The 13,240-nt window shown below is 44.6% G+C and overlaps 1 protein-coding gene across 1 annotated transcript; it reads right to left on the bottom strand.

The window, feature by feature from the left end:
* Positions 1–3,160: 3,160 nt before the first annotated feature.
* Positions 3,161–6,750, bottom strand: LOC119165832 (uncharacterized). The gene is made up of 3 exons (XM_075870516.1): positions 6,669–6,750; positions 4,051–4,673; positions 3,161–3,351 (listed from the first exon to the last, which is right to left on the bottom strand). Exons 1-2 carry the CDS (start codon positions 6,678–6,680, stop codon positions 4,092–4,094), a joined length of 594 nt encoding a protein of 197 aa, XP_075726631.1. The 5' UTR covers positions 6,681–6,750; the 3' UTR covers positions 3,161–3,351; positions 4,051–4,091.
* Between the last annotated feature and the right edge of the window lie 6,490 nt (positions 6,751–13,240).

Genomic DNA, 13,240 nt, shown 5'->3' with positions numbered 1-13,240 from the left:
TGAAATACGAAAATGTGAAAAACATGTGCGATGCAAGAAACCTTCAACACTTGATGACGAGAAATTTCAGAGGAGGATAACGACGAGCAGTGGCGACGGTCGCTTGAAATCAGGTTCCAGCACGAGGCAAGTGAAAACTGGTGCGAAATCGCGCGCGAATTTTGCCGGTGGCGTCACCTAGGAGTGAGTAAGAGTCAACACGTTCTTTTGATATGGAGCGAGAGGCACGAGATGGCGCAGCTGATCTATGGCAGAAATTGCGGTTTCGCAAAATTTAATTTTCACGCAATCCTAAACATTTGAGAAATCTTTCGCTGGTGCAGCATAACTGTGTGCCAACTATCAGCGTAGAAAAAATGTAACGTGGCGAAATAATATATGGTATGTTCTACGTATCTTCTGTTTTTTTTTTTTCATCTGAATAGCATGTACATGTATTTTCGTATTTTTCGGAAACGTATTTTCTCTTTTGATTCCGGTTAAAATGAACATGTACGTTACATTCCAAACTGTCCCCTTGCACTTTGTTTGTCCCCTTGGATGCGCGCTGGTATCATTGAAGCATGTACCAAATGGCATATTATAATCGTACATAATTAGCATAGTTAAATATTGTACAGAAATAAATAGTATCCGCCATTTTAACATCATTATAATAGGCGTGTTACGTAACGCCTGAGAGGACCAGTAGTGAAATGCTAACATTAAATTGAAATTAACACTGATAATTGTCAAGTGGCATTACAAAGGGTCAATTTTAAACAAAAGAGGAAAAAGCTTGATTGTACAATTACAGAGCTGTGTAAAAATGTGTTGGAAATATGTAAACACTATCATTATCCTTATTATTTAGAGTGCAGAAATAATTGTTCAGCAAGCTATCTGTCCAAATGAGCCGATGATAAGTCCCGGACTGGGTCTGATGGTACACAGTTTGTAAATTCGATGACCCTATCTTTGAAATGTGTGTACTCAAAAGGATTGATTTTGATGAACCAATACACAGAAAAAACACGCCGGAAATTTTTTGATGATTCCGCATACCCCTTAGCATGCATGCTCGTCTAAATTTCATGTGTACGCGTCTATTAAGGCTGGATAAGTAGAGGAGCCTAAATTTATGTTCCTTTTTCCAATATTCTGAATGTTCAATATCCGGACAATGAAGGCAGTGATCCTAAACATGAAAAAAGCGTCGTTAAAAAAAACGACAATTGAGCTTTGCCGTGTCAGCTATAGTGCTTCGGAAGTTTTGGTACCTTTTATTTACTGTTTGGTATTAAAGTCGCAACATCTGTCACAAACAACCAAACTAGGTCGGTGAGTACAAAATAGTATGCGACCTTAGGGCAGACGATAGTTATAGCGCGAGAACAGAACGACGACAAAGAGAAAAGAAAAACTATTTGTTGTCATTCTGTTCTCGCGCAATCGTCATGTCATACCAACTAGCCCGAACTGCCATTCTTGGGGCAGAAACATAAAACTTTACTGGAGGCTTTCGAAACAGGTGTCTTCGGCATTCCAATATCATCAACTCAGATGGCAGTCTTCGCCTCACAAGAAATATTGTCAAAAAGAAAGGGGCTGGTGGGTGAAGAATTTTATTTACTATAAGCTCTGAGTCTGGATGACATAGTACTTACTTAGCGTAAAATGCAACAAAACGCAAGTGGGTGCACCGACGCCATTTGGTTGTGTCCTTGAGTCCCTGCTGCACACATCGACTGCATAGGCCTGTCCTGCACCCCATAATAAAACAGTCGTTTTTAAACATGAAGTGCACACTCGTGCATACTTCCCCAGTGGAGAACTCTCACTCATTTATATTCAATCTGCTACACATTGGAGCAAATTATCACTGCTGAGAAGGCACTTACATGACAGACAAAAAGTTCGAATGGCTGCGGTCATTTCAGCGAGCACTCCGCCACTATAGTTTCTCAAAGTCGATCCCCGATTCTGCAAGCACGAAGGAAATAGCCCGTGTCGTAAGGCATTACAATACGGATGGCACCCAAAAGAAGTGGTTCTGCGACGAGAGACCAGTGGAGTGGCTGACATAAAACTCGGGGAACGAACGCAAGTCGCAAAAAAGGCATACAGTCTCTCAAAATTTCTGAACTGTTGAGTTCTTGAAAAGATAGATGAGAGAATCAGCCAGTGGTGATGTGTTGCGTACGCCGGGCTTTACGTCATATGTGAACCCTCCCCTTTTTTTAAAGGTTTAAGTGTCTATATACTGGCGTTTCTCTACGCGAAACTTTACGAGAAGTCGCGAGTGTTGTGAAGGGTGTTGAAAACATGCACGTGACACTCTTCGAGCTCACGATTACGTCGCATTGACGTCATGAAGTCACTGATTGCCTGAGCTTCTGACATCATCATGGGAGAATTGTCCCGTCACTGGATGGCGTCATCAGTTGACACCGTCCAATGGTCACAAGTGAGTGGCCTGATTCGAGAAGCAATGTAATACCACGTGAAGTGCAGTGAGTTTCAGGAACACTGTATTCTACGAACTACGGGAAGGTTATTGAATTGTTGCAGTCTACTACGAACACTGCAGCTTGCTAAGAATGTCAAGTTAACGCTGTGGTTTATGTTCTTGCGGAAATTCTGATGGCCGATTTTATGACCTGATGAGTTACGAACAGGTCCACAGGCTTTCATCTTCAAATGATGCAAAGACTGTAGTATGCTTCTAGTTTTCCTTCTACCTCTATACTTCAAGTGTGTTAGGTGGAGTTGGTACGATTTGAGCAAGGTATAAGCAGTCAGAAATATAAAACCAGATGTGAAACCCAAGACAGTGAAAATGAAATGTCGAATAATTTTTTTTTTCACTGTGTCATGAGTTTTGCCTTGCGTTTTCTACGGTTTTACAATATATCAAACATGCCCGTCTCATGCCTCAGCCAGAATTATACACGGCTAATATGTGTGCCCTTTTCTCTCGCTACTATATCTTGTCTCCCTACTTTTAATGGAGTACATTGCTCATGATAAGGTGCACGATCATCGGTCGTTGTTTGGCATTGGATAGGCTGATCATACTTGTTGCTGGGTTTATTCAGGATAGCACACAACATAGTTCGTAGCTTGGTTTTTCAAATTGTACGCGATATGAAAATATAAACAGACACAGAGTGAGAGTCAGTTAGGTGGTTCTTAAAGTAAATCACAGTTTTATTAGGTGGGAAACGAGTTCCCGGTCAGCGTACATTGTCAACCTGTTTCAGGAGTGATTCATGGAATCCTTCTCTTGGTCGAATGAGGTGAAAGAGCAGGTGGAGTGGAAGATCTCGAGTTGAGTAGGACGCTGCAGACTTCAGGTGGCTTCGCTACATCCTAGAAGGTGGTAAGAATAGTTACTCTCACCATAAAGCGAATTGAAGTCACCCTTCTGACTACTAAAATACGCATTGTTAAACCAACAATGTGACAAAGGTTAAGTAAATGATTCATATATGCCGCAAAGGCTGACTATCTTAATTATATGGAGGGCCCAAAAAGGTTGGCCTTACCAATGGCACAATGATTACCATGACAGAATATAGACAGCATTGTGAACTCCTACGTTCATGCGAAAAATTACAATTCAGTCGGTGAGTGTCACATCCAGAATAAAAAAACTGACATATGACTTCAGCATACTAAATAACTCTACAAAGTATTCACTACTTCTATGTTATCAAATTTATTTCCTCTGTGCTTAGCGTATCATTTAAATGTGGGACACTAAGCCAGCAATCCCTTATATTTTGATGTTGGGCCTTAAGCGTGGCCCACTAACGTGAATTGTGTGAAAGTATAATTGTTGCTTATAGTAAGAAAACTGAACTCGTGTTAATACTGCACATGGTTTTTTATTAAACACCAAGGGTGAAGGGCCGAAGAGGGTGGTTTACTAGAGTGCCCCTCCCCCCCCCCCAAACCCACTCGCGCCCTAACGACCCAAACGTAGTTAGAACTACATATTAGCGGGGGCACTACACTACTGCCTGTATGTGCTTACACCTATGGTTGACTTAGAATTAGAATGCTTACCTGACTGTGTTTAAAAAGCTAAAAAACACTGGTGACAGATTTCACTTGTTATGCTTGACGAGCAGTAGCTTGCCAACGACACCACCAGCTCCAGCACCACCAGCCCCGTATCCTCCGCTTCCGTAACCTCCACCGAGGCCTCCAGCTCCATAACCGCCACCTCCGTAGCCTCCTCCGAGACCACCAGCTCCACCACCAATCAGTCCGGCACCTCCGATGCTGGCGCCTCCACCAATGCCGGCTCCATCGACACCACCGAGACCAGAGTGCGCCACAATGGCTCCACCGCCATGCACTTGAGACACGTGGTGCACCGTGCGAACGAGGAACGCCGGCCCTGCCACCGATTTGCTTGCACCCGCACGGCCGCCGTTCAGCAGGACTACGCTGCTCCCAACACCCACGTTTCCACTGCCTCCTCCTAGACCTCCGGCACCAAGACCTCCTGCTCCTCCGAGGCCACCGGCACCAAGCCCTCCACTGTAACCTCCGAGACTACCACCACCATAGCCTCCAAGACCACCCCCGCCGTAGCCTCCACTGACACCACCTCCAGTGCCGCTTCCACCGAGGAACCCACTGAGCGCGCTGCCGAAAAGGGCGGTGAGCAGGATGGTGTGCACCTGCAATCGAATGCGGTCAAGATGATTGCAGCGTGGCCTTCGGAAATAAAAACAAATTTCGGTGTTGTACGTCGCAAAACCACGATTGGATGATTAAGAAAGCCGTATCTGAAGGCTCCAGAAATTTGACTGCCTGGAGTAGTTTATTAACATGCACCTGTATCTAAGTACATGGGCCCCTAGCATTCCCGCTCCGTCATTACGCGATTGCCGTGGCAGACAGAAATTCGGTCCCACGACGTAAGGGTTCGCGGTTAATCACGAAAGCTTCCACACTACCATGGTGGGTGAAAAATCATTAAACCGACTCGTAAACTTGTTGTCAAAGTGTGACTTTGCAAGTTCATTAGAATTTCTAACAGAAGATAAGAAATGTGAGAACTCTGGGTGTAACAACCCAGAGCCCCCTGGATTGACAGGACCTGACATGGTCCTGTAGCCCCCTGACAGGACCATGTCAGGGGGCTAACCACCTCCTTTTGTTCTGACCGCGGGCAATGCTTTTTGTACTGTCCGAAAAATGAATAAATAATAAATAATAATAATAATAAAAACACAATTATGTCGGCTGCACGAAAGTTACATTGCGTGCTCGCTAATGTAAGTCGCTCTTTCTAAAGTACGTTTAAGATATTTCTGACACGCGTGTCTACCCTATTCCTTGTTTCTGCACATTTGTGACATAACGCGTCGGGCACGTACCCCGTTTGCTTATTTATACCACTACAGCTGGCTGTAGTTTAGCTATGTCTGTGCAAATCAGGCACTTCCGTAGGGGTGCTCATTAGCGAGAGCTACTTTCACAGCAGCCATTTTCGAGGCCTGAATGTTTTGACAAGTTAGGTAAGTGTGATTTTACATCGTGTGAATTTACATCGTAATAATAAAAACCTGTGGTTTGGCGTCCGAACCACGATATGGTTGAGACAGATGCCGCAGTGGAGGGCTTTGGAAATTTGGTCCATGTAGTATTCGTTTACGTACATTGATATCGAACAGTGCACGGGCGTCCACAATTTCCTCTCATCAAAATGGAACTGCCGCGGCCGCTGTCGAATCTTCGACGTCCAGGTCAGCAGCGAAGCACCCTAAGCACTGATCAACTGAAGCGGGCTCAATTACATCGTGCAGCACGGATAATCATATATGTCCTGATTAATTAAAATGAACTACTAATGGATTTGGGTAAAGCTATTCCATGCACGTCGTTGTTTAAGATGGAGATCACTAAAGGTATTTGGGTTTACCGATACCAAACCTTTTTTCAATGTTGGCAGAGAGGTCATACTTGTTGCGGGGTTTATTCAGGATAGCACACAACATAGCTCGTAGTGTGGTTCTTCAAATCAAAAAGGGAAAAGTTGCCTTGGACTCTTCGCAGTAACACCAACTGCTATGGTGGGACCACCAGAACTCATGTCACGTCCAGCCATCCTATGGCACCTAGTTTAGAACGATTGTTGTCCCATGTTGCAAAGCAATGAGTGACTGGCGATAATTTCCTTTGAATGGCTTTCCGCTTTTGCCAGAGAATAGGTGCAGAGGTGGTGCAAACTCAATGAACGCATATCTTTGCTACTAGGCAACAGCTACACTACCAAGTTTCCTACGAAACACCGGTAAGACAATCGGTAACACCACCTCATGTAGAACTCAATAAGCACGACAACGATGCCGCTCAATATTGCAATGTTTAAGTGTAAATTGTAGACTGACAGCATCCAGCAGTTCCGAGGAAAAGTGGCCTTACCGGATTCGCATGATCTTCAAAAAAGTCTCATTTCTCTCGCCCATTTATCATCACTTTCTGGTCACCAAGTGTATATCCTGAGTACGCATTCATATGCCGAATACTTCGTAAGGTCTATGAGAAGTTATGTAGGCATACACTGTGCACATCCTGGTAAGATAATTAAACGAAGTGAGGTGCTCCGAACTCGGCACTATAACAAACCACCATTTCCGCCACTAATCTCACATCCGATGATCGCTTACCAGGCCGTTCATGGCTGCGTGATGTCGGTCTCACTCGAACACAAGGGCGGGAAAGGCCTCGAAAGGCTTTGGTATCTGCTCAGCGCCTGCCCAGCGTTTTTATACTCCAGACGAGAGATACACACGTGGCTTCTTTCTTGTTACGTCACAGGTAAAGCCAGGGGTGCGCCAATACGTCGTTTCGTTCGAACTCAGAGGAACCGCGTAGCTTCCGGTGGTACACCTCTCCTTCCGGGATGAAGAGTAAGATCAGCAACGAAGCTAACAACTCTGCGACCATCTCCTGCGAGTACGCTTTCTCAGTCATCCCACCTACACCTTCTCGCTCACCGGAGGAGTGAAATGTGCCCAGGGACGCACCCTCTTTACCCTTATCTTCATCTGAAACACTGGACGCTGCAATGAGGAAAGGAGAACGCAGTGCGGTGGCCGGCGGTAAATAAAAAACAAAAGAACCGGCATGCATTGTAGAGTATCGGGGAAGCTACAGATGCACTTCGCCGCGTTACGAATCGCCACTGGAGCGGTCACTTTTGCTTTCTAAACTTTAGGAGCCCACATAAATTGTCTCGAGCCCGTAGTCGTTTGTCAATTTTGTCTTGTTTCTTCGTAGTGCAATGTATTACGCTTACCCACTTACAAGGCGCACGCCGCGTTGGGCTATACAAAACTAGGATATATTATAACGCAAGTCCTGATGGTGTCGGTGGCGTGAGTAACTGCATCATGGAGAAAAGCACACTGGTAGCGATGCACGCAACGTGGTGGAGGAGCAACGTGATTCCCCCACCCCGTTCAATTACATCACAGTCGCGTGCATCGTTGGCTGGTCGCCACCACGTCGGATTGTTTGGCTATTCAGTTACGTTTGTTTAGAACAATTAAGGCCACCAGTGCCACTACGGCGGACCGTTATCGAGAGATTGCCCTGCATGGAAGGGCTTGTAGAATGTGCGCAAAATGTCCGCTCTTCTAAGCTGCTTAACTTCTGACATAACGAATTCTAAGAGACGGAGCATGCGGATAAGAGAGCGTCATTGAATTAAGCAGAATACACTCTCTAAAAGAGCTTCATGTCACAGTATCGAGATATTCTGTTTTCTGGAATATTTTTAAATGCCTTGTTCTATAAGACTTGCCATTGTTGGTTGTCTTGATGTCGGCAGGCCGAGTTGCATGCGACGTCGTTGGGGATGAAATGTGACAACTTATGACTCGAGGGTTTTTTTTTCATAGATTTTTGAGCTATACAGCAAAGCCAGCTTCTTGAAAAAACTGGGACATAGTCTTGAATTCTGGTAAGCACAAGATTTTTATAACACTCCGTATCAGTCCGCGTAGTGAGAAACGAGCGTGTGCCTAAATGTTTCACGTGAAATTTAACAATACGAGATGAGTCACTATGATATTTCGTTAGTTTATTTATTGCACTCTCAAATTGCAGGACCTTGGTTCACACAAAATTTTCGAATGCATTCTTTCTACAACAAAAACGAAATTTGAAAAAAAATATGCCACCTTAGTCACCAAAATGGAGGAAGGTGCACATGAATTTTGTTTTGTTTTTACAACAAAGACAAAATTAAAAAAGACATATGCCTTCTTAGTCACCGAAATGGAGGAAGGTGCACATGAATCGTGGTTTGTGTATTCGGTATTCCTATTTCACTTTACCAAAACATTCATATTCATAACCGCTTCACGACACTTCCTAGTACTTTGTCATCACATTAGCACATGGTCACCTTATCTAGGAACATTGGAACCTTTTTGTACGTGTTTTTGTAAACCTGCCAACCACGAGCAGAATTCTGCCTCCTATTACTTTTGGAACTTCAAGGGTAATCGATGCCAATCAATGAGTGCAGCAATAATTACCGTAGTCAAGTACTTATCATAGTTAAGGGTTTGAGCTGTTTCATGTCTTCTACTAGACTAAGGTTCTTCAAATGACATACAACTTCAGTTAAAAAAGTTACGTGTCGGACACATAAAAAACATGAATGGGCAAATTTACATTCCAGTTATAAACTTGTGTTACATGTGTGGTATCTTACTGACTTAAAACTTTCGTGTAAAACTGGCTGCTTACTTATATTTTTATATTTAAAATAACGCTATTGCAAAGTTAAAGCCGTGATCAAATGTGATAGTGCATGCGCTGATGTGAGAGAGAGAAACGAGAAATAAGGAAGGCAGGGAGGTTAACCAGATGCTAGTATCCGGTATGCTACCCTACACTGGGGTTGGGGAATAGGGGGTTGAAAGAGAAAGGGAGAGTAAAAAATAAATAAGAAAAAAAAAACACCGACACACACGCACCCACAAAATCAGTCCACTCAGATGCCTTCCGACAGGCCAGTAGTTCGTAAGAAGCCCAGTAGCGCTTGCACGGCTTTCTTCTGTGACGATGAGTGATGACGATGGCGCAGTATACTTTCTTCTGACAGCGGCTGGTCATCTAACCTGTTTAGTTTATTAGAAAAGTGTTGTCTTTCCAGGTTGTATTTCGGACAGTCACACAGGATATGTTGAATTGTTTCTTCATCTCCGCAGTGTGCACAGTCTGCAGTGTCGGCCATACCTATGCGGAACGCGTACGAACGGGTAAACGCGACTCCCAACCATAGTCTGCACAGAGCAGTAGCATCGCCTCGTCGAATTTTTGTTGGAAGCTGCATGCTTAACGTTGGATCAAGGGATCGTAATCTTGCATGCGTAAAGAGAGGCTCATTCCAAAGAGTCAGGGAGCGTTGGCGAGCAAGCATGCGGAGCCTCCTAGCAGCGTCCGTCCTTGAGAGAGGTATTGACTGGTCGTTGTCTTCTGTATGGGCTGAACGGGCAGCTTGATCAGCTCGTTCGTTACCGATAATTCCACAGTGGCTTGGCAACCACTGAAATATAACGTGGTGCCCTTTCTCTGTTATATGGTGTAGCATTTCTTCTGTTTCAAATACCAACTGCTCGTGTGGACCACGGCGTAGATTTGACAGAAGTGACTGCAGTGCCGGCTTGCAGTCGCAGAAAATCGTCCACCGTTGCGTGCTCTGGTCGTTAATGAAACGCAGCGCAGCGCGAAGCACTGCAAGCTCTGCTGCCGTTGTTGTGGTTGCATGAGCTGTCCTGAATTTGATGTTTGTGGCGTGCGTTGGAATAACGACCGCCGCTGTTGAGCTGTTTGGCAGGACGGAGCCGTCGGTGTAGACGTGGGTGCAGTCTTGGTACTTCTCGTACAGCAGAAGTAAGCTGAGCTGCTTGAGGGCTGGTATTGAGAAATCTCGTTTTTTCTGGATGCCTGGTATTGTCAGGTTGATGACTGGCTGTTTGAGGCACCATGGAGGAATGGAAGGTCTCGCCGCGGGCGTAAAACCAGTTGGTAGGGAGTCACCATGTGTAGTTATTGTTCGACAAAATGACGTATGAGGTCTATCCACTGGCAGAGAGGCTAGGTGGTGATCGGGCGTCCCGCCCACATGCCTTATGTGTGTTCTCAAAGCTTCAATTTCAATAAGGGTCTTCACGAGGTGGTCTTTGGCTATAGCTATAGTCGCCATTGTTGAGGCACCCTGAGGCAGACCTAGACATATTCGAAGCGCCTGTGCTTGAACGCTTTGTATCATGCGTCGACTTGTTTTGCTGGCGTTTGATAATTCAGGCAGACTGTATCGTAAAAAGCCAAGGAAAAGCACCCTATACAGTCGTAGCATAGCATTAGGCTGCATTACCCAAGTCTTTTCAGCGAGAAACTTGAAAAGATGGCATATGCCTGTCAATCGCATTTTCAAATACGACACATGAGAGCTCCATGTCTCTGTCGACTATGACACCCAGAAATTTGTGAGATCGACGATACGGTATATTTTGACCGTTAATTGACACTCTGTAATTCGACATGGGTTTGCGCGTAAATGCCAGAAGAGCACACTTTCCGCAGGAAATTTCCAGGCCTCGATCGCGTAGATACAAAGTAGTTGCAGTAGCAGCTCTCTGTATTCTCGCTCGTAACTGCAGGCGAGTTACCGCAGATGTCCAGATGCAGATGTCATCAGCGTATGTTGATAGATAAATATTGTCTGGTAGGTGCGTATGGAGAGCGATTAGTGTTATATTGAATAGCACAGGGCTCAGTACACCACCCTGAGGGACGCCACGACAATTGAAATGTGTAGACGTGTTCCCGGTCTCTGTACTCACAAAATAGGATCGCATTTGGAGATAACTGCGTATCCACTTAAACATTCGGCCACCCACTCCAATCTCTTCTAGTGCGGTAAGGACGGCTTCATGTGTAACGTTATCACAGGCTCCTTTGACGTCAAGGAACAGAGAGGCGCAAAGACGCTTATGGCCTTTCTCGTGTTCAACGTACGTGATTAGGTCGATGACGCTATCGATCGATGATCGACCACGTCGAAAGCCAGCCATGGCAATTGGGTAGATCTCATGATACTCCAAGTACCACTCGAGTCGGCTGAAAATCATTCTCTCCATCACTTTACCCACGCAACAAGCCAATGCGATCGGGCGATAGGAGGAGAGTTCCAATGGTGATTTGCCAGGTTTTAGTAATGGTACTAGACGACTAGTTTTCCAACTTAAGGGGACAGTGCCCTCTAGCCAACAATCATTATATAGCTGAAGTAGAGCTATTCTCGCGCGCTCACCCAGATGACACAGGGCTCTGTAGGAGATTCCGTCAGGTCCTGGTGCGGAGGTCTTGTGGCATGAAGCGAGTGCTGCTTTGAGCTCCTGAATAGTGAACGGGTAGTCCGTACACGAGTCACGTGGTGGCGGGCAACTGCTAGAAAGTGGTGAGTTGCTGATGGCTGTAGTTTGCCCTGATAATCCGGCTGATGTGAATTTATTGTACGGAAATGCATGCAGTTTAGTGTAGGAGAACAAGAAAAAACGAGCATTTCAGTGTTTTATTTATACTTATTGTTGTATTTAAAACGTTTTATTATAAGTGAATCTACAACAGTGTTATCGAAGTGCTTGTACCATAGCTGTTGTCTTTGTCTTTGAAGGCCGAATGACAGCCTCACGCCATTCTTGAATTCTTGATCCTATGCCTCCTATTATGTGTGTTGTGATAAATCAAAGAAAGAATATCAAATTGAGTAATTATTTATTGACGAGATGTATAATCATACAGTTGTGTTTTGTCAACGTAGCGTCACTTCAGCATCATCGCGCTGATTTCACAACTGAAGCAAATGTTTACCTGCAGCTGAACGAATGGTAATTATATCTATGTCTATCATCCTGAGGTGTGAAGTTACCACATTCTTCAAGCGAAATAGAATTGAGTATATGTATGACCTATATAAGGGTCTTTGGAAGCCTAAAATATGCTGGCCACTTCTCTCATGCAGTGGTAGCGTAGGCATCAAATGAGTGGCCTGACAAAGCGCAATGAAATAATAGTCTGCTGGACAAAAAGTAACCTTTATTTGCCGGTGCCACGAAGTTTACAACCATTTTGTTGATGACATTGATCTTTTTAGCCACTGCTGCTTCGTCGTCTCCATAGGACACTCCCGAAGCCAAGCACCGACATAATGGCGTAGAACTTCGTTGCATAGTTACAAACAAGAGGCATAGCGAGGACGCCGAAGGTTTGAAATGGTGGGAAACCTTTCAATGCGGAATGTTTCAGAAGGAATTGTTTCCAAAACAAGATTCGCGTTCTTCATGAGATCGGCTTGAGGTTTTTGGGTTGAGTTCGGCCGATGAAAACGAGTCTGGTTCATAAAACATTGCTTCCACCAGTATTGCCGATTGTGCGTCCTGAATGTAAGCTTCTTTCAATAGCGCACTTTCTTTATAAATTATTTGTGATCACTTTGTCCTGTACCATCCTATGCGGATCTTTTGTGGTTACAATGCGCGACTGCTGACCCGAATGTTGCAAGAAGGAATCGTCGCCGTGGTGGCCTCATTGTGATATAGTCAAAACACAACAGGCCCTTGTACTTAGATTTAGACATACGTAAAACAGCCACATATGTTTTATCTATCCAGTTGTTTATTCACAGTTACGCAACGATGCCAACGGAAACATACATATTAGCAACAACGGACGCGGTAAGCTGATACGAAGTGCCTGTGTTCATTAGATCAGTAGCCCCAAAAACTGCTACATAAATCAACGTATGCGGAGGGCGCCTAACCACACTAGACATTAACCCGACGTGACGGGTGCATCGCAGCTGTGCCTATGTAATGATTATCAAATTGAGTAGCCATAACTGCAGTGTGAGCTATAATGCTTCGAAAGTTTTTGCACCTTTTATTTACTGGTTGGCATTAAAGTCGCGACATCTGTCACATATAACCAAAGTAGGTCATTGAGAACAAAATATTATGCAACCTTAGAGCAGAAACGCAAAACTTTACTGGAGGCTTTCGAAATAGGTGTCTTCAGCAATCCACTATCATCTACTCAGATGGCAGTGTTTGCCTCACGATAAATATTCTAAAGAAAAAAGGGGCTGGTGGAGGAGGAATATTTCACCGGAAACTCTGCGTCTGGATGACATGGTACTTACTTAGCGCAGAATGCATCAAAA

Source organism: Rhipicephalus microplus, chromosome 8 (assembly GCF_043290135.1).
Source record: "Rhipicephalus microplus isolate Deutch F79 chromosome 8, USDA_Rmic, whole genome shotgun sequence".
NCBI lineage: Eukaryota > Metazoa > Arthropoda > Arachnida > Ixodida > Ixodidae > Rhipicephalus > Rhipicephalus microplus.
The sequence above is the reverse complement of the archived record's forward strand: the minus strand, read 5'-3'. Positions and strand labels throughout refer to the sequence as shown.